Raw genomic sequence first — 21,161 nt, forward strand, 5'->3', positions numbered from 1 at the left:
TCTTGCAAGCTTTTTTTGTGGTAATGTTCGCTTTTCATTTTTAATAAAGTGACTTTCTCTGTCGTCTAGTGTCTTTTTTTTGTAATTTGAGCAAAGGAACAAAAATCATTTTAGGTTTGTCTTTTGTTAAAATGTGCAGATTCTTCAGATGATTCATATGTGTCTGCCGGAGAAGACCCCATGGAGGCTCCTGTGTTTGAGTTTCCCCTCCAGGATACTGTAGCATCTGCTGGTGCAGATGTACTGCTAAGAACTATAATTGCTGGAACCCCTAGTCCTGAAGGTAACTTGTTGTAGTTTTTGTTTCAACAGCAAAACCTTTAAAGGTAACTTTGAATCACTTGATGGAGAAGTGGATTTATTTTGTTTTCTTCTCTGTTTAAGTTACCTGGACTAAAGACAACACTGAGATCACTGGAATTGCAAATTATGCAGTCAAAGTGGAGGGTGAACGACATAGTCTTCTCATCAAATCAGCTAAAATAAGTGACGGGGGAAGATACTGTGTAACTGCTGTTAATCAGATGGGAAGAGCTTCAAGCAGTGCCACTCTTATAGTTAAAGCAGGTAAGTTGAGTCCAAAACCATCGCACAGGCCTGTCTGACTGAGGCTTTAGCAGCTGATTTCACAGTGACTGCCACTATCCTCCAGCAACCAGTCACATGCTGGTCAGGGAATACACATTTTTCACTGGCAACGTGTGGTTATCATCGGGACACCAACCAGTCTCTAGACTAGTGTGACTGGGGCCCTAAATATTATGTAAAGGCAGTGTATTCATTACTTGGAGAGTAAAAAGGACAACAATGCAAGATCTTGTGATAAGGAACATCCATATCTATACATACATCCATAATCTCTTACCCAACAAGGCATGCAGCCTTTCTAGGTGGACAATGGGCAAGTAGTGGGCTACACTCTGGACAGGTTGCCAGTGCATCACAGTGCTAAGACAGACACAACTATTCATTCTCTCATCCACATTTAAAGCCTATTCAGAATCACCTAATTAAACTAACATGCATTTCTTTGAACTGCAACAGGAAGCCAGAATATCTGGAGAAAACCACCACAGCTATTGGATGATTATACAAACTCCACACAGAAAGGCCACGTCAGTTATTATATTAAACTTTTATTGTAGTCTCTCAGAAATTGAACAGGACACTTATCACTCCCCCTACATTAATATAATATGCAGCCTAATCAAAAAATGGTAAATGTGCTAAGCAGTAATTTCCAGTTTACAGTATTCATTTTCAGAGGCCATTTTTGTCTTCTTAAAAATCATCTCGTAGTCGCTTCCCACGTTGGCATTGTGTTTCTCTCCTGGCTCCCTTGTCATTATCTCTCTCAGCAAAATGTGTGCGCCATATATTCCAGCTGAATAACCTCACTTATAGTTACCATGGAAACTCAGAGGCAAAACTGAACCTATAAATTGCCCAATGAGGCTCAGTGGCTCCACTCACTGTGAATCCACCATTGTTTAGATTTCACATTTGGCATCTTAGATTCTAAATGTGTTTTAAACAGGAGGATGTTTTATTCCACATGTGAACTCTTTTAAATCCCCATGTACTCATTCAGTTTTGCTCCCAGTAAAAAAAAAAAAATCAAAGGCAAAATAAAATGTATAAATGGGACTTGATTATTAAAAAAGGTATCAAGATACAACAATGAGTATAATAGTACCATTTTTGGTTTTGCAGATTCTGTGCAGGAACCAAAGGGAAACTTGGGTGTTCCTATGGATATCAGCAGCCCTATTACATCTGATGAAGAGTATCTCAGCCCCATGGAAGAAGTCATGGACTTTGGAGGGCCAGAGCCAAGGCGGACTATTGACACACGTTTTAGGAATCCCCCTGCATTCTTGGTGAGACTGTGTAGGGTTTATTGGATAAATTTACTTAATGAACTTTGCCCTTTAGTGTGACCATAGTATGTTAATCGAACAGTGGCAACAATACTGCATAGAAATATGTTCCATACTAAGCATTCTTTCAATATTAATTTTCCCTTAATAAATGTATTATCTGCTGTGTGGTCACTCCATCAACACATCTCTCATAAAACTTACAGGTGAAATGCATCCATAAGCGTCTAACTTGCATTAAATTTTAAACAGGTAACAATGAATGATCAAGCCGTCATTGAGGGACAGGAAGTCACCATGTCTGTCCGAATAAGTGGACAACCCAAACCTATGCTGTATTGGTAGGTCCCCCCCTCACTTCATCAGTCTACTTAAACTCGTTGCTTCCATAAGATATGGACAGAACAAACCATGAGGAAACATGAATGCATAGTTTGTTTTTGAGCATGGTCCTTCAATTCATTAAAGGAGGTGGAAACTTAAAGTTTTTAAAGTCAAAACTTTTAAATTGATTTTTTATTGCATGTATTGCTTTTGCATACCCTTAATCAGTGAAGTGATCTTAAGATGTAGAGACGAGATCATTTCCTTTTCCTGTTGCACCTTTAACTTGGTGATACTTTTCTTCATAAGAGTAGTCACTGTAGTTGGTTTTAAGTTAGTCTCATACAGCTGCAAATGCAAAGGTTATATCAAAGTAAAGCACAAAAAAGGAAATAAATGTACAAATAAATTTTAGAGCTAAAATGTGGTATCCAAATATATGATTTAATTGAAAATAGCACTCTCTGTAAATGTGTTTTAATAGAAAAGCATACATACTGCTTTTGGTCTTTTTGTGGGGTTCTTTTAATGCTAAATTTAACATTAAGGCTAATAATGCCAGTCTTATTTTTTAATGTAGTTGACAATAAATGGCTGAGTCATTCATGCAGGTTTTGTCATAAGAGTTAGTCATGAATCTAAAGAGACAATAGCAGAAAAGACAATGTATTCCACCCCCTAATGTGGTGGGACAAAGCTTGTGCTTGACCATCCTTTATTGAAAAAATGAAATACAGTGTATGAGTAATTTACCTCTTGTTGAAAAATATAGAAACAATTGGTCCCTTGTGCTCTTGTAGGCTGAGGGACAGAGTGACGGTAAAAACAGGCCCACATCACATTGTACGTGAGACGAAGGATGGCGCCTTTGAAATGACAATCAAGTCGGCAGTGAAGTCGGACTCTGGAATTTACACTTGTAGGATTATTAATGAGTATGGGACGAAGCAGTGCGAAGCAAAACTGGAGGTGAAAGGTATGCATTTTTCTGCTTGCTGTTTCTTTTAAGAATGCATAAATCGACATTTCGCGCTTGTTCGGTGATTAATTATGTCTGTGTCAGTTTTGGGGAAATAATTTTGTTCTACATTGTAATGAAATGCCTCCAATTCCTTTACCATAGTTCCACATGAATGAAAACATACACAGAAGGCTGGAACTACTTCACAACACTACCGTTCTTGTATCACTTAACAGCACTCTTCAGAAAATGTACTTTATTTATATCCAGCACCACCAGTGGAGCCAGGTCTCGCAGTTATCCGGGCAGTCAGGGACATCACAGCCAAGGCTGGAGAGACTGTTTTGTTTGAGTGTCACGTCATTGGACCAAAGGACACGGATGTGGACTGGCTTGCAGATGGGAAACTGATCCAGCCAGCATTGCTCAACTGTAAAATGCACTTTGATGGAAGAAAGTGCCGCCTGCTGCTTAACTCTGTACATGAAGATGACAGCGGAACATACATGTGCAAACTCAGCACAGCTAAAGGTAAGTGTCAAGAATATATCCCACATGTATGATGCAAAACTTGAAGAAGTATATTTATCACTTCCAACTTTCTTTCTACTTAAGAGATATTTTTTTTATTTTTTAGAGGAAGTGACCTCATGTGGCAAACTCAAAGTCATCCCCTCCCTTGAACCTCTCTTTACTCGCAATTTGGATGTTTTGGAAGTAATTGAGGGCCGCAATGCTCGATTTGACTGCAAAGTCAGTGGGACGCCGCCTCCTAAAGTCACCTGGAGCCACTTTGGTAGGAACATACTTATACTCCTCTAGGTTGATGACGCTGTCACTTATACACACACTCCTTCTGTGGGGAGTGCAATAACCCCTGACTTCATTTCACCCTAACTGGTCGCAGCCGATGGCCCCGCCCCTCCCTTAGCCTGGTTCTGCCGGAGGTTTCTTCCTGTTAAAAGGGAGTTTTTCCTTCCCACTGTCACCAAAGTGCTTGCTCACAGGGGTCATGTGATTGTTGGAGTGTTCTCTTTTTTCTTTGTATCACTGAATTTCACTGCCAACTGACGATTTTAGCCTTTTTTTAATCTGATGGTAAATCAGATATAAAATTGACTGTCAAGATTTAATTAAATTGTCGCTTAATAGGAAGCAAAAAGTGAAACTTGGCTTTTATTTTGGAACATATAATTAATTATAAACACAAAGTCTCTTACTGACTATTGCATTCTTTATCATTTGGTGTTTTTGATTATCTCTGACCAGTCACTTATCTTTAAAGTTTTACTGGGTAAACTTCTAGCTTACATCTATTCCTTCTTTTTCCCGTATTTACAAGCTATGCTCCTCCAATATAAATTCCATATAAATATGTTTTCCTTTTTCCCTTTAGATCATCTACTTACAGAAAGTGAAGACATTCGTATTCTTCAGGAGGGTGGCCGCCATTCTCTCGTTATTTCTCACGTGACCAGCGATGATGAGGGTTTCTACACTGTCAGAGCCCGTAACAGTCACGGCGAAGCAGAGAGCTCTGCTGAACTGTACATACAGGAACCGCGTCCAGCCATCTCCTCACAGATGTAAGAGTGTTAGATTTTCTCTGTATCATGTGTGCTTTTTGAAATTCTGCTTGAGCTTCCAGTGATGTTTATTGTTACCTATCTAATTCTTCTTCTCATCACTTCAGGGCTAAATTGGAGAAAATGCCCTCCATACCTGAAGAGCCAGAGGTCCCAGAGAATGAGGTGGAGCGTTTCACCATGCCTGACTTCATCAAACCTCTTTATGACCTGGATGTGATTGAGGGAAAGGAGGCTGTGCTCAAATGCAAAGTGGCTGGTTTGCCATATCCAACTATCGCCTGGTTCCACAATGGAAAGAGGATTGAAAGCACAGAGGACAGAAAGATGACACAGTGTAAGTTTTGCAGAATGGATTTATCTTCATCTGATGTTTATTTCCATCCTTTGTAATTTATTTCAAATTCATTTATGTATGATTTTCTTTTCTGCAAACTCAAACAAAATGCATATTTAAATTTTTTTATTACCTCATTTAAAAAATAACTGCTTGTATTAAGCAGGAATAATAACCAGACAGTTTTTGTTTATTACTGGTCGAGCGGTAATAATCTGAACCAAAGCGTTTTTATTATTCCCTTTTTGGCCTGTTTGCTTCTTCATCAGCAGGATCGTCGCTACTCCTGTGCTTCAGCAGCAAACCAATTCAACTACCTTTAATCTACAAATAGCAATTTTCAAAAACAAGGGCGCTGTCCTCTTTCTGTTTGTGTGGAGCAAAAGCACACAGAATTTCATTGTGAGATCAGGGTTTAATTAAACTCAGAGAGTGTCGTTATTCTATAGCTGCTGCACTGAGCACTTACACACTTGAATGAATGCCCACTGCCTCAGTCTTCTTTGTCTGTGTCGTGTAAAACCGAGTAAACCAAGCTGCTTTCTCCTGTTGCAGTTCGTGATGTTCACAGCCTGGTCATCCGCTCTGTGTGCCATGCCCACGGTGGTGTCTACAAGAGTGTCATCTCTAACAAAGTTGGGAAGGCCACCTGCTATGCTCATCTCTACGTTACAGGTAATTTTTTGTCTTCTTCCTTAAGTGCTTCAAGGAAACCTTTCGTTCTGATTTGATGCTATATGAATAAAATTGAACTGAATTGAACACTCGTGAGAAAGAAACATGTTCTGATTACTCAGCCGTACTCAGTTGCACCTTATAGATTGATGCTGTTATTCACCCTGCCTCATGCCGCACCACACCAGAGAAAAATACAGCTGCCTAAATCCACTGTTGTCATTTTCAGACATTCTCCCTGACCCACCCGATGGGACTCCAGTCATAGAATCCATTACTGGCAAAACCATCACCTTGAGCTGGAAGAAACCAAGGAGGCTGGACCCTTCCATTGGTAAGCAAAAGCATTGTCACATATGCTATGTTGAAGAGACAAAACAATATATCCCTAATTCTTAAGGTATTTATTGTTTTACACATTTAATGCAGAACATTTTCTTAGGTCCCTTTCAGGCATGTATTTTAATATCTTTGTGTCTATCTCATCTTTCCATAAAGGTCTGACAGATTGTAATCTATCGCTTTCAACACGGAACAGATCTGAGCTGAGAGCCATTTGATCATAGACTGAATGTAAAAGACGGACCATGCTTCTAGGTCTAAAAAGTGAAGCCAGTGCATTCTTTCTAATGTCCAGCAGAGGGCAACAGTTCTGGTTCCAAAAAAACACCGGGTTGTCTAAAACAGCAGCCCCCGACCCCCGGGCCACGGACCGGTTCCGGTCCATGAGTCATTTGGTACCAGGCCGCGAGAGTTGAGGCTCGGGTGTGGAATTTATGGTTTTCGGGGTTTTTATCGGTTTTTAGCGTTTTTATCATTAACTCAGTTTCCCTCGGTCTTTTCCCTTGTGTTATGAATAAATCTTTTTTTTTTTTTTTTTTTTTTGGTGCCGGTACTGGTCTTATTTTGTTGTATTTATCTGCGACACCTTAAAGGCTGGTCCATGAAAATATTGTCGGACATAAATTTTCTGTGGAGCAAAAAAGGTTGGGGGCTGCTGGTCTAAAAGACTATGAGCAAATTATCCCATTTCTCAGTTTCTCTGTTTTATGACCTCAGTATAAGATTTACGTGATGTGTTTATGGTCTCATTTGCTAGTTTTCAGTCTTAATGATAATAATAATAATAATAATAATAATAATAATAATAATAATAATAATAATAATAATAATAATAATAATAATAATAATAATAATACATTTTATTTAAAAGTGCCTTTCAGAACACTCAAGGAGACTGTACACAGCAGAACAAAGCAGGCATAAAAACAGGCAGTTTACAAAATCATAAAACATAAAAATAGATTTAAAATAGGAGAATGGAAAAGGTTATGTGGGATAAGCTATTAAGCTAAGCTATTTTTTACTTAATGATTTTACTGATTTATTTTATTATTTAAGTTTAAGTTTTCACAATATTCATTTTGTAAATTGTAGTCCCAAATGTGTCAAAATGAAAGAAAAAAAATGTTTGACAAATGACCAGGCTGTGAGTGTGATGTGTTCTTTCATTTCTGGGTAAGACTTACTCATCTCTGGTTTTACAGCAGAAATGTTCAGCTTGAGTTTCATGTGCAGAAAATTCAGTGCTGGGACACTGAAGCAAGCAGCAGATTTCATTATGAAAAAACATCAAGAATAAATGCTAAAAATAACATACTGACATACTGCAAGGTGCTCCAGTTTTTACATGTTGTACTTTATGGACTTACTTTATATACTGTGAGATATAAAAAGGAATCACTGACCCAGAGCAGTTTGAATCAAAAGCCTTTTTTTTCCTTCCAGATCCCAGCTCTTTGATGTACGCCATCCAACAGCAAGCCTTAGGCTCCATTCAGTGGATCATCATAGCTTCAGGCCTGAAGGAGACAACTTACACCATCACAACACTCTCCAAAGGTGTGCGCTATGCTTTCAGGGTACTCACCATCACCTCCAAGGCTTTCAGCAAGCCCTCGCCAGCTACTGACCCAGTGCAGCTCCTGGACAGAGGTAGGTTTGACTTTGTAGATCATCCATCCATCCATCCATCCAGCCAGCCAGCCAGCCATCCATCCATCCATCCATCCATCCATCCATCCATCCAGCCAGCCATCCAGCCATCCATCCAGTACAAATTTGTGAAATATTACCTCTGTGGTTTATGTCTTTAGGTCCTTATCTGCAGGAGGCTCCAGTGATTATCGATAAGCCAGAAACTGTATATGTGATGGAAAACCAGTCGGTCACTATCTCGATGACTCTCAATCATGTTAATGCTTCAGTCATCTGGAAAAGGTTAGTTTCTGTCAATACACTTCATTTTGTTGTTTTTAGAAAAAGATGAACTCAAGGAAATGAATGAGTTTTATTTTAATTTCACTAAAGAAAAAAAATTCAGACATATTCCTCTCACATGAAAAAATCTAGTGCCGTTTGTCCCCTTTCTGACTTAGTACATTACAGGATATATGTACTGTTACTGGGAAGCATAAATACAGTATGACAGTGTGCACAGAGGCAGCTGCTTTATTCCCAGTGATTATCCAGGATTCCAGAGCAGTTAAAAAAGTCTATTATTATGTCCTGACTCAGTGACACTGCCGCCCTCCTTCCTATAAGTATCTGACCTGATTGAAAATGCTTTTGTTCCCAGGAGAGCAGTGGTCCTTGCCAACAAGCCAGGCCTGTATGAGATGACAATGCCAGATGACGACCAGCACACGCTGAAGCTGCTGAAAGTGAAGAGCACTGACGTCGGGGAGATGGAGTTTGTGGCCTCCAATAAGTATGGCAGTGACAGCTGCAAATTCATTGTGGAGATGGCAGGTATAGATTTCAGGTAGACTGTGTGCATATAAATTATGAACATAGTCTCTGGGTTTAAAAGCAAAGCTTTTGTGGAAATGCAGTCTCTCTAATGGCCAGCAGGGGGCGACTGTTTCAAAAAGACGTCTGATTGTGACTATGACTCCCTTAAAAGTTTATGTTTTTAATAACTAGTTTCAAGTATCATTTATACCACATGATGCTAATTTTATTCATGGTCTCAGTAAAATAAATGGAAAAGCAGTGTATTATTATGACATGGTTACTCTGTGTTTGACAAGAAGTCACTGGAAAAATGACTCTGGGCTCTGACCACTCTGGTTTTCCATGACCTCAATAAACCCTTTCCTTATGAATTTATTCACTGGTGTTAATGCATCAGGTCTACAACATGATAATGATCTGCACTAGTGTCAAAAAGGAGGATGAAGTGTACTTTAGGGTGGATCTCCTGTGATTCCAGATCTCTACCGTATCAGCATGCGTAGTCTCTCAGTTTCTCAGTCAGATCATCTGTGACATCTGCTTTCAGAATTCCAGTGATGGACATATTTGGAGACTAAGTACAAAATAACTGCAAATAATTGCCTCAAAATTGATTTAACTTTATACTGTCATTACAGCTCCACCAACATTTGAGACCATTATGGAAGATTTGGATGTTTGTGCTGGGGATAGCCCTCGCTTTGCTGTGGTCGTGGAGGGCAAACCCATCCCTGACATCTTGTGGTTCAAGGTTTCCATCCATTATAGTGTTTAATGCAATGGCCCTGCATGACTAATTATTCTTTACTGGTTTCTCTGTGCTGTTAACTAAAGTAGTGAAATGGGAAATAACCATAAGAGTTTTTAAGGAGTTTTTAGCAAACGCAAGACGACCCGCTGTAAAACTTATTTAAAACATATTTGCTTTCAGAATGATATCCTGCTGTCAGAGAGCAGTCATTACACGTTTGTGTACGATGATAATGAATGCTCCCTGGTGGTCCTAAATGCTCGTCCAGAAGACTCCGGGGTTTACACCTGCACTGCAAGGAACTTAGCTGGATCTGTATCCTGTAAAGCCGAACTCACCATTCATGAAGGTAAGAGGCCAGTCTGTCTGTCCGAGCTATCAAAGGCTCTTGAATGAACAAATTGATGGAACTCATTTAATCTTTTATCTTTTCTGTAGCTAAAAGTAAAGAAGATCCCATGGACGATGAGGAAACTATTCTAAGGAAAATGCGCCGACTGACTGATTACTATGACATCCACAAGGAAATTGGAAGGTAAATCGGTTTTAAGAAAAGATCCCACAGCTGAAGTGCACTGTTACTTGACAGTCTTTTTTTTTTCACCTATTAAGAAATAATGAAACTGACAAACTGTTTCTCCAGAGGTGCATTTTCCTATGTGAAACGTGTGACTCAGAAGGCAGACAAGATGGAGTATGCTGCAAAGTTTATCTCCACGCGGGCCAAGAAGAAGACATCCGCTCTGAGAGAGATGAAGCTGCTTTCCAAGCTGGACCACGAGAGAGTGCTTTACTTTCATGATGCCTTTGAGAAGAAGAATGCTGTTGTCATAGTCACTGAAATGTATCCGTATTTTAAAGCAGTCATAAAACAAACCAGGTTTATGTTAAAGACTCATTTTAATATTGAATGTGTTATAACATAATAAATCATTTGTTGCAAAGTGCATTTAATTTAACAAAAAGAAATGCCTTAACTGATCGTTAAAGATGCCATGAGGAGCTGCTTGACAGATTTACAAGAAAATCTACAGTAATGGAGTCTGATGTAAGGATCCCAATTTTTCACTAAATAAATACTTCATTTATCTGTATTTTCTTATTATCTGATCAAAAAAATCTTTTTTGTTTTTGGACCATCAGGTTCGTTCATGTATTAGACAACTTCTTGAAGGCTTGGACTACCTTCATCATTTGAACATCATACACCTGGACATCAAGGTAGATACATAAGAGTCCTCATTGTACTTTTTCATCGTCTTGTGTGTCAAAAGTGTTTTATTAAATGATCATATCAGTTGCACTTTCATAGCAGACAATGGTTAGATATTATTTCCTAATTCTCTCATCAGCCTGAAAACATCCTCATTGTGGACCCCCATGGTGATCAAATCCGACTCTGTGATTTTGGCAATGCCGTGGAGATCACACCTGATGAAGCTCAATACTGCAAATATGGCACACCAGAATTTGTTGCACCAGAAATTGTCAATCAGAGCCCCGTGTCAAAAGCAACAGATATATGGTATGACTCAGTCACACTACACTAAAAATAGAAAACCACCTTCCATGTGACTAGTGAAAATCAGAGGTAGCCCAATGATTGAACTGATTTGTTATGTATTTATTTTTTGTTGAAACCCAGTTGCAATTAGTTGCAGTGACCCGCTGGTCGCCCAGAGGCTGAACGTGCAACACCCTCAGTCTCTGGTCAACCACTTATATCTGTCCTGGTGGGTAGCAACCTGTCTCCAAGCAGTCACAGTCCGACTCATGCTAAATGATATCACTCTCAAACAGATGGCCAAAGGTTTGCAAATAGCAGCTATCTAGTTTTAAAAAAATAGACACATTGCCAACACATTTCAGTTGATCTGAGACTGCCTATACTGATGAGTGCAACTTGTCTGTGACGCATCTTCTTGCAACAGCGGACTACGCTCAACAGGTTGCCAGCTGGTTTTATTCTAGTTTTATTTTCTATATAAAACCCCAACTCTGCTTTGCTTTTGAACCCTATATTTTGTTTAAAACAGTAAATTTAAAAAACAAAGTTGCCAATTCCCTATATCATTTTGTTGCCATCCTGCAACAACTAAATCACTATTTGTGAAGGAATTTTTAAATTTTTGCTTCACATTTATGAGATCCTGGGAGAACTCTGAATTTAATTTCCTACTGGGACTTTCTGTGTATGTCGATGGCAACAGTTTAGCAGTTTTGGATGATTCATCACAGTTGTTTTTTCTTTACTTTTCTAGGCCTGTTGGAGTAATAGCATATCTGTGGTAAGCATATTTTTTATTAGTTTTAATTTTCCATAATGCTAAAAACCTTTTTCAGTGTGTTGGTCAGGACTACATCTAAGTTTCTTATTAAGTTTGTTATTATTAAATGCTATTATTTCTCTTGTCAGTCTGACCGGTGTATCTCCATTTGCTGGCGAGAATGATCGCAGCTCTGTACTGAACATCAGAAACTATAACGTGGCTTTTGAGGAGAGCATGTTTGCCGATCTTTGCCGAGAAGCTAAAGGGTTCATCATAAAGCTGCTGGTGGCTGACAGACTGTGAGTAACACCGCTGTATCTCTTTTAGTCCAGGTTTCAATACTTGTAAACAGTTATGTGTCAACCACAGTAAAATCCTGACTTGCTGGATAACTGTGATTAGTTATTATGTATCATCGAATATCATACATCAAATATAATAATTTATGAAAACAATCACATCCAAGTCAACAACACTGAGTTGATAATCGGAACTATAAAGGTTTGTCATTACATATTAGTTTTGTTCACTATACTGAGCCTGAATTTAATATTTTTTAATATTTTTGTAAAAGTAAAAGATTTTTGTTTCAGTATTTCCAGAATTCTGTCTGATACTTATTTATTTATTTATGCAGATTTATTTATTTTCAGTTTTCATATTTGTTTTATCATTTTAGACGACCAGACACCCAGGAATGTCTCAGACACCCCTGGTTCAAGGTATGAATAAGTGATATCCATTTGGCAATTCTTAGTAAAGTCCCATTTCTCATTTATTTGTTTTAAATTTTATGTCCATTTATTGTACAGACCCTTAGTAAGGGGAAGGCCATAAGTACAGAGGCCTTAAAGAAATTTGTATCTCGCAGGAGGTGGCAGGTGAGCTGAGCTGTAGTTCTTAATTACTGCATGTTGAAAAGGTGACATTGTGGTACTTATTTTGTCACATTTTCCTTTTTTTAGCGTTCTCTGATCAGCTATAAATCAAAAATGGTCATGAGATCCATACCCGAATTGCTAAATGATTCCTCCAGCCATGTTTCCATCGCAATTCCCAGGCACCTTAAAGAGGGTTCGCCACCGCCATCATCTTCTTCTGATTCTGATGAGGACATTGATGAACTACCCTTTATTCCAATGCCACTTAACATGGACTTCTCTGGATCAAGGATGTCACTGAATGACATTCAGACCAATGAGCAGGAGGCAGGGAAGCAGAACAGAGCAAATAACTGGTCTGGGTCTTCTGTTCAAGGCCAGGAGACAATGGAGTGTGATCCTAAAGAAATAGATAAAGAAGGACTTGAAGTAGGAGGCAAAGGCCGCCTGAGGAAAAGATTATCACAACCCAATGAAAAGGGTTCTTCAGATGAGGAAGAATCACCTGCTGAATTGCCCCAAAAATCAGAGTTATCTAGAAAACCACTGAGACGGGGTTCAAGCATGGAGTCAGACAAACCAGAAGGTGGACGACGAAGAGGAGAGCTAAGGCGTGGTGGCTCAGCTGATAGTGCATTGATGCTTCGGATTACACCAGAAGCACCTGGAGAAGGAAGTCAAGATGATGGCAGAAGAGTTCTGAAGAAAGCTGTCTCTATGGAACTACCAAAAAGGAGCACCAGCCCAGGAACTGCCAAGATGAGTCAAGAAGACTATGCTCTCAAACTGGAGCTGATGAGGCAACGACTGCTTCGTGGTGGCTCTGTGGACAACAAGATGAGTGGACTGAGAGGACCTCTGTTAGAAACATTAGGAATGGGAGATGAAAAACGTGCAGTGTCCTCAGATCGGTATTCTCGTACGGTCCGTTTGGGCCCACCTCCACTAACAAGAGCTGCATCCAGTGATTTCCCAAGGGATGAAGTTCCTAAACCAAAAGTTTTGCGCAAAAGCACTTCTTTCAGTCAGGGGGATTCAGAACCCATACCTTTACACCGCCGTTCAGGAGCTCCTCTGGAGATTCCCTTGGCACAGATAGAAGAGAGAAGGCTCAAGGAAGCTATATCTATGTCATCTCTAACAGAGCAAACCAAGCTAGACTCCCGCCCAGTTACTCCCAGGGAGCCTTCACCAAAACCGCCAACACCAGAGTCGGTTTTGCAGGAAAGTCCAACCAAAACTGAGAGTGAGGAATCGTTTATGGAAAAAGAGATAAAACCAGATGAGACTATAAGTGAAAAGATGGAAGGGCTGACCACAGATAGTAATTTTGATGAGAGATCAAGCACCAGTGGATTCTCAGAGAAGGACATGAGTATTTCAGAAGAACCAATGATGGAATCAGAGTCTGTAGGTCAGAGAGCTCCTACACCTCCTTCTATGGTCCAAAGCCCTATGTTAGAAGAGAAAATGGAAGAGGAAGAAGAGGTAGAAAAGAACCATGAAGAAAAGGAAGAGTTAATGAAAGAAGAAGAGGAAAGAGTTGATACTGTCACTGAATCAAACGCTAAGGAAAACGTAAAGGTTGCTATAGAACATGTAGAAGAGAAAGAAACTATTCCTGAGAAATCTTCTGAGGTGACAATAACCACAAGCTCATTTATGCTGAGACCAACACAAGAATATTCCATTTCCCCAGGAAAAGTTGTTTCAACGTATGTAACACCCTCGCTTCCTGCTCGAGTTGTTCTGCCAGATGGAAGGACTTCAGCATATGCCAGTATTATGCAGACTATGATGGTCCCCACACTTCAGCCACTCAGTGAGCCACCGCTAGGCCCTTCTACACCTGTTGTTACTCCAACAATTTCATCATCCCCAGTATCAACTGGTATATCTTCCCCTGCCAGCTCTGAAATACCTGGTCCACCAAAGCCAGCCACCATTTCAACCACTGAGCACCCTGCTGTATATTCCAGAGTAGCATCACCAGAAATGATAACAAAAGAACCCAGTCCACCCAAGACTGTTACACATTCTTCAGCCCAAGAAGGGCTTTCAGCAGGAGCAGACCTACAGGATATCACCTCTGAAGAGGTCTTTGAGGCACGCTTTAAAAAGCGTGAATCTTCTCTCACCAGAAGTCTGAAGTTTCTGTCACGCTCAAAGCAAGATGATGGATTACAAGCTACTTCAGATTCCACAGAGAAAGGCGAAGAGATATACAGACCTGGGCCAACTGGTGCACCTTTAGAATTAAAACCAAGAAGACTTGAGGAGAAGTCAAAGTCAGTCCAGGATCTTCGCGAAGCTCAAAAGGACCAAGGCTTTATGAGAAGGCTCTCAATGCGCTTGAAGAGGACTCCATCAACAGAGCGCAAAGAGGAAATGATGAAGGAAGATGATTCTCTTGCCTCAAGACCTAGGCTTTCTTGGACACTTGGCCGAAGAGGATCTCAGGAAAAGAAAGAAGTCGAGATGTCAAGAATGGATGGGGGAGCTGACAGGTTGGTGGAAAATGATGAAAAAGAGATTAAGAAACCAAATGAATCACCAGTGTTGGCAATGCGCAGGAAAATTGAATCAACAGTTGCTGGGATCTCTACAAGAATCCGCAGCTACTCAGAGGAGAGAAGAGCATCAGAAGAAAAGGAACCCAAGAGGACACCCATTCTTTCCATGCTTCGTCGTTCAACATCAGAGAGCCGTGCAACGAAGGTTCCTCAGAACCAGCTAGCATCTCAGGCCACTAATGGCACCTCAACCGAGTCTCTAGAGTCCATGTCCAGCCTAAAATCAGACACAGCAAAGGGTATGGCCAGTTACCTTTCCATTTTAAATCAATATTTAACCAGGGGACTATCTGTTGTACTTTTTTAAGATTAATGTTGTTTATGAAGCTTTTCTTTCTTATTCCTTTTCTTGTAGCAGGCTTGGAGGCTGAGCGCAGATCTCGCTGGGATCGATGGGGCCTGACTAGAGGGAGGCGAGATAAGACAGTATCACAGCCTGACATACCCACAGCAATCTCCAGAGATAGTAGTTCCTTACGTTCACGCCAATACTCCAAACTGGCTTCTGGTAAGTTATATTTGAGTGTAAATAAAGTATTTGGGTAAGGCAATGATGACATTTACTATGGTAAATGGCCTGTATTTGTATAGCACTTTACTTAGTCCCTATGGACCCCAAAGCGCTTTACACTACATTCAGTCATCCACCCATTCACACACTGGTGATGGCAAGCTACATTGTAGCCACAGCTGCCCTGGGGCGCACTGACAAAGGCAAGGCTGCCCGACACTGGCATCTGACCACCACCAGTAGGCAATGGGTGAAGTGTCTTGCCCAAGGACACATCGACCGAGACTGTCGGAGCCGGGGCTCGAACCGGCAACCATCCGATTACAAGATGAACTGCCAACTCTTGAGCCACGATCGCCCCGATGTATGGGCCTTGAATCGCCTTTTTATTTCAATAGGAAGACCTCTTCCATATGTATCCATTAAATATGAAGCTACAGCCAGCATCAACTTCATTTTCGTTATCAGACCAGAAATAAAACCAAATCCACCAGCATAGAGTGGATCTGTGACATTATTGTCACTGTGCAATTGCGGTACTTTATAATGTGACAGTTTCCACCTGCTTGGTCAAAATGCTTGTTATTAAGAAATATATTTTTCCTGACTAAAATATAGTTGCTTAGAAAAATGTGTATTTCAGTCAGGCAGGGAAGCCTCAGGCACAAAAAGCAGCAGCAAGACCCCATTACAGAAAAATGCAACCATCACTTGCAACAAATAAGTCAAAAACAGTATTAAAATAACAAGGTGGTAGTGGGTTGTAAAGCAGCTTGCAGAGGCTACAACAACCACAGACATGCTACAGTTATACAGTTAATAATTATCTTGAGACATGTTATATTTTAAAGTAACATTACGATGTAAATAGGGTTTTATACATGTCATTTGCCAATGGCATGTACAGAAATGTATTTGCTGAGTCCTCAGATATGCTCAATTTCAGATTGTTAAAAAAATTACTTCATAATGATGATTGTTAGTTTTGTCTTTAATCATACAGTGTTTATGTGATTAATTATTGTAATTGTCTTCAACTGCCAGATTTCCCTCCAGTATTCCATATCAAACTGAGAGATCATGTGCTGCTGGAGGGAGATCCAGTGACACTCAGCTGTTTGCCAGCTGGAAGTCCCCACCCACACATTACCTGGATGAAAGGTGAGGATCTTTAATGTGAATAAATACTAGTGTCTTAGTGAGGGTATTACATGTGCATGTGATTAGAATCATTTTGTTTGCAGTTTGCAGTAATTTGCAAAATCGTTCTAACATTCATGAGTGCAGAGACATATTATGTTGCATATTGATGCAAATATGATGTAATTACAGATGCTACATACAGTGAACATAAATGTTGCTGTAGGTAAAACAGCTGAGATTATTCTTCGAATGAGTTGTTATACCGGTATCAATTTCTTTAGAGTGGTATCCTTAAACAGCAGAAATGGGCTCAAATTCACAACCAGACACAGGGCAAGTAAGAAAAGGGTAGGTAAGAAAAAGGAAATAAATATTCACCTTCACATCTTATAATGAAATTCCCTCCCTGTGCATGTGTTCTTTCTCAGATAAGAAGCCCATAGAGATTGATGCCAGGATGAATATGATTGCTTGCCCTGATGGCCGGCAGCTGCTGATGATCATGCAGACCACCAAAAAGGACGCAGGGGTCTATGAATGTGTGGCTACGAACCCGCTGGCCTCAGTATCAAGCTCTTGCACAATATCTCTTGCACGTAAGAAATGAGACATTGTTTGCGTCTTTGAAGAAGTACATTTACTTCATCCCAACAGTATTACTAGTAATACTAATATATTTGTTTTACAGGCCTGCCCAACCGTCCTGGGACCCCAGAGATTCCTCAGAAGTACAACAACACTGCACTGGTTCTGTGGAGGCCTTCAGACACAATGGCCCCGTGCACATACTCTCTGGAGAGGCGAGCAGAGGGTCTGTGTTTGCAATAATTCTGTAATCTAGATGAATACTGCTGTACATCCATTGTTAGATTTATTAGGCTTATCCTAAGTAACCCTTTCAAAACCTAAAACTGAGGTTTTGAAAGGGCTACTCTGACCAAACTTGGGTCTCAAACAAGCACAGAAAAACACATTGCATATATATTTCATGGGACAAGAGATCTGGCATTGCAACTAGAATCCCAGACACTGCATATATCTATTTGGTTGCAATGTATTTAATTTTGGAAGGTGACCTTCATAGCTGATTAGGGTATATAGGCTTTAAGCTAAGGAAACTTGATCAAGTATCATAAGGAGACACACTAATGTGTTTTAGGTGTACTCGTGTTTAACTCTTGAGCATGTCTTTTTAAATTAAATTAAATAAAGACAAAAATCTCGGTCTCGAGTATTTAACTTCATACTGCTACTTTAAGCAAGTGATCTGAATATTCCTTCCACATCTGTCTTCAGGTGAGACCAACTGGCTGATTGTGGCCACTGGGATAGCAGACTGTTATTACAATGTGACTGACTTACCAGCAGGGGGCACCTTCAGATTCAGGGTGGCATGTGTCAACAAAGCTGGCCAGGGCCCCTACAGCAACCTCTCAAAGGTCTTGAGCATGGATCCCTCAGGTATTTACAGAAAACTTTAAATTGTTTTATATGCACTTGTCAATGAAATAATTAAAGAAATTTAAAGGCTGAAAGATTTGTACCTTTTGTTGTTGTTGTGCTCAGCTCACTATAGAAGGTTATATTTTTATGTGTATAATTTTCTTTTTGATGGAATAATATATATGACAAATTATTCAACTCCACTTGAGGTAACACAAACCTCTGTGTTGTATTTGTTGCATTAATGCATAAAATCAAGTCTTTGAGCAGCCTCCTGCCTTTTCTTGTTTTTCATAGAACCAGCTAAATCCAGTGCCACAGTAGTGGTGAAGACTGTTCCTGCAACTTCTCCTCCTCCCCCTGCTGTGATGATGTCATCCATGAAAGTGCCTCCCATGAAACTAGCTCCCAGTAAATCCACAACAGTGACGAATGCCCAACTTGCCCCTCCATCAACATCAGCTCCCGCCCCATCTTTGGTTAAATCTGCCTCTCCAGTAACCATCAGTCCTGCTGTTAGTACTGCCCCGGCGGAGCAGGCTCCTGCTAAGACCACAACAACTGCCCAAGCCACGCCAGCCAAAGCCAAGAGCTCTATTAGCATCAGTGTGAGCAAACCCCAGACAAAGCTGACACCGCCGCCTGTTGTTCCACCCAAACCTCAGAGTCCAGTACATACTGTCCCCCAGTTGACCAACAAACCTCCCTCCCCTGTACCACCACCTGCACCTATCATAGGGAAGCCTATTTCATCTGTGCCAATGTATGTGCCAGCTGCTACAGCTCGTGCTACTCCACCTTCCCAAACTACTTCCACCCCAACAACTACCACCCCTTCAGTCACTCCCGCAACCATCTCCCCACCTGTGGTGGTGGTGCAGAGCTTGACACCCGTGTTGCAAGGAGGGGACACCCACACTACCCCATCTGGACGGATCACTCCATCAGGACGGATCACACCATCAGGACGTAGGACCCCACTGGGGAAGCCTGGAGAGGGATCTCTGCGTCAGGGAGTTCCACAGAAACCCTATACATTCATGGATGAGAAAGCAAGGTGATGAGTGTTGTAAAACAGAATGGTAATATACTTGCAAAACTAGCATTAAGATAAGGAACCAAGTAAGCAAACACAATTAAACAGGGACAAAAGTTTCAAATGTGAGCAAACATTTCATTTAAGGTCTGAATTAGTAGCTATTTATAATTGACATAGAGAATTTTCTGTGCTTTTCCATTGGAAGTTTATATCATTTCTTTCTCATGCAGAGGTCGGTTTGGTGTGATCCGTGAATGTCGGGAGAACGCCACAGGCAACCTTTTCATGGCTAAGATTGTTCCATATGAGGCTGACAGCAAGCAGGCAGTGCTGCAGGAATATGACATTCTCAAGTCGCTTCATCACGAAAGGATCATGGCTCTACACGAAGCCTATGTCACACCACGCTACCTGGTGCTTATCTCTGAGTACTGCAGTGGGAAGGAGCTGCTCTACAGCCTTATAGATAGGTATGATTTGATAGGACATTTTTAGCACCATCCATAAACGAGTGCCCTAAACTGTTCTACTTGGAGTGGTTAACAAGCTGTTTAATCATGTCTCTTAGATTCCGTTACTCGGAGGACGACGTGGTAACCTATGTCGTGCAGATCCTCCAAGGTTTGGACTACCTCCACGCTCGACGCATCCTCCACCTGGACATCAAGCCGGACAATATCATTGTCACCTATATGAATGTCATCAAGATCATTGACTTTGGCAGTGCCCAGACATACAACCCTCTCTTCCTGAAGCAATTCAGTCCTCCTGTTGGAACACTGGAGTACATGTGTAAGGGTTTTTGTTTTTTTAACAGTCCAATGGAAATGATACAATGATGACAATAATAACTATAGAAAATCTGATAATAATAAATTCCTTTATTAGAGTTCAACTTACAAGGCTCAAAACCATGAGACTGCCTTGAAGCAACTGCTGCTGTGATTTGGCACTATATAATTAAAATGTAATTGAAATCAAATAGAGCGGAGAACCACCAATCATGACAGTTTCTGTCTAATTGCTCAACACAGAAGAGCAGTCAAGAGTTTAAAAGATAAATATTTTAGTTATAAGTGGATGAAGACTAAAACAGAGGTGATAGGGAGCAAATATTGAATTTATTTTCACCTGAACACCTTCAGCATATTACAGAATGAATGCTGTTCTTTTTAATTTTAATGAGCATGTAAGCCAAAGTTTGCTAAACATTAGGTAACTTCATACAGAGAAAATTTGGTATGTACCGATAGCAGAATGTACATAAATGGTTATAAATCAGTAATTTGACCCACTTTTTTTACTATAATGAACTTCAGTAAAGGTAGTGGCTATACAAGTGTGGCCTTTCCACCCATTCCACCCATGTTGTCTTTGGGCCAACAGATAATCAATTTGTCATGAGATAATTCATTTTCTCAGTGTTTAACGAGCTGCCCCTACAGCAGCATTAGTTAACTTACAGTTTTAGCCAACTAGCTTGCTTGAAAGCAGTGTGAAATATTTGAGTCCGTTGACAATGTCAAGTGAAACTGACCATACAAGTTGATTTATGTTGGAGCGACGAGAGGGTCCTTGGAATTGTTTTTCATCTATAAGAGAGCCTTTGATTATACTACTGAATATATATGTATTGAATAACTGATGGTTTTAAACCAACACAGTTAAAGAAGAATGACTGTACATTTAAATATGGACTTTCTATGGATATATTATAGTTATCTTGGGCATTGTGGATAGAGAAACAACCTTTGTGTACATTATGTAATCTTAATTGTGGCCATTTATCAGGAAGGAAATTATAACACACACAAAAGAAAATCTAAGTCAAAGTGATAAATGAAAGCTCTTTGTACAACGTGTACACAGATAATAAAGGCTGTGAATTTGTCCTTTTTTCTTGCAGCTCCAGAGATGTTGAAAGGGGATGTTGTGGGCCCTCCAGCTGACATCTGGAGTGTAGGCGTGCTTACTTTCATCATGTGAGTATT

The 21,161-nt window shown here is 40.3% G+C and overlaps 1 protein-coding gene across 1 annotated transcript in view; it reads left to right on the forward strand.

The window, feature by feature from the left end:
• Nucleotides 1-21,161, forward strand: part of spegb (striated muscle enriched protein kinase b) — a 37,514-nt gene that overhangs the window by 12,190 nt on the left and 4,163 nt on the right. The window contains exons 5-40 of the mRNA XM_039600331.1: nt 140-283; nt 385-567; nt 1,714-1,880; nt 2,133-2,221; nt 3,005-3,180; nt 3,436-3,696; nt 3,803-3,961; nt 4,562-4,751; nt 4,859-5,088; nt 5,644-5,763; nt 5,993-6,097; nt 7,552-7,758; nt 7,920-8,043; nt 8,402-8,574; nt 9,198-9,310; nt 9,491-9,659; nt 9,749-9,845; nt 9,954-10,154; nt 10,301-10,358; nt 10,454-10,531; nt 10,663-10,835; nt 11,572-11,598; nt 11,727-11,879; nt 12,260-12,302; nt 12,393-12,461; nt 12,546-12,817; nt 12,914-15,273; nt 15,390-15,542; nt 16,590-16,706; nt 17,117-17,284; nt 17,377-17,499; nt 17,985-18,149; nt 18,429-19,188; nt 19,401-19,640; nt 19,739-19,962; nt 21,077-21,152. Of these exons, the coding sequence (XP_039456265.1) occupies nt 140-283; nt 385-567; nt 1,714-1,880; nt 2,133-2,221; nt 3,005-3,180; nt 3,436-3,696; nt 3,803-3,961; nt 4,562-4,751; nt 4,859-5,088; nt 5,644-5,763; nt 5,993-6,097; nt 7,552-7,758; nt 7,920-8,043; nt 8,402-8,574; nt 9,198-9,310; nt 9,491-9,659; nt 9,749-9,845; nt 9,954-10,154; nt 10,301-10,358; nt 10,454-10,531; nt 10,663-10,835; nt 11,572-11,598; nt 11,727-11,879; nt 12,260-12,302; nt 12,393-12,461; nt 12,546-12,817; nt 12,914-15,273; nt 15,390-15,542; nt 16,590-16,706; nt 17,117-17,284; nt 17,377-17,499; nt 17,985-18,149; nt 18,429-19,188; nt 19,401-19,640; nt 19,739-19,962; nt 21,077-21,152 (8,167 nt within the window). The remainder of the gene's footprint in view (nt 1-139; nt 284-384; nt 568-1,713; nt 1,881-2,132; nt 2,222-3,004; nt 3,181-3,435; nt 3,697-3,802; nt 3,962-4,561; nt 4,752-4,858; nt 5,089-5,643; nt 5,764-5,992; nt 6,098-7,551; nt 7,759-7,919; nt 8,044-8,401; nt 8,575-9,197; nt 9,311-9,490; nt 9,660-9,748; nt 9,846-9,953; nt 10,155-10,300; nt 10,359-10,453; nt 10,532-10,662; nt 10,836-11,571; nt 11,599-11,726; nt 11,880-12,259; nt 12,303-12,392; nt 12,462-12,545; nt 12,818-12,913; nt 15,274-15,389; nt 15,543-16,589; nt 16,707-17,116; nt 17,285-17,376; nt 17,500-17,984; nt 18,150-18,428; nt 19,189-19,400; nt 19,641-19,738; nt 19,963-21,076; nt 21,153-21,161) is intronic.

This window comes from Oreochromis aureus, linkage group 16 (genome assembly GCF_013358895.1).
Source record: "Oreochromis aureus strain Israel breed Guangdong linkage group 16, ZZ_aureus, whole genome shotgun sequence".
Taxonomy (NCBI): domain Eukaryota; kingdom Metazoa; phylum Chordata; class Actinopteri; order Cichliformes; family Cichlidae; genus Oreochromis; species Oreochromis aureus.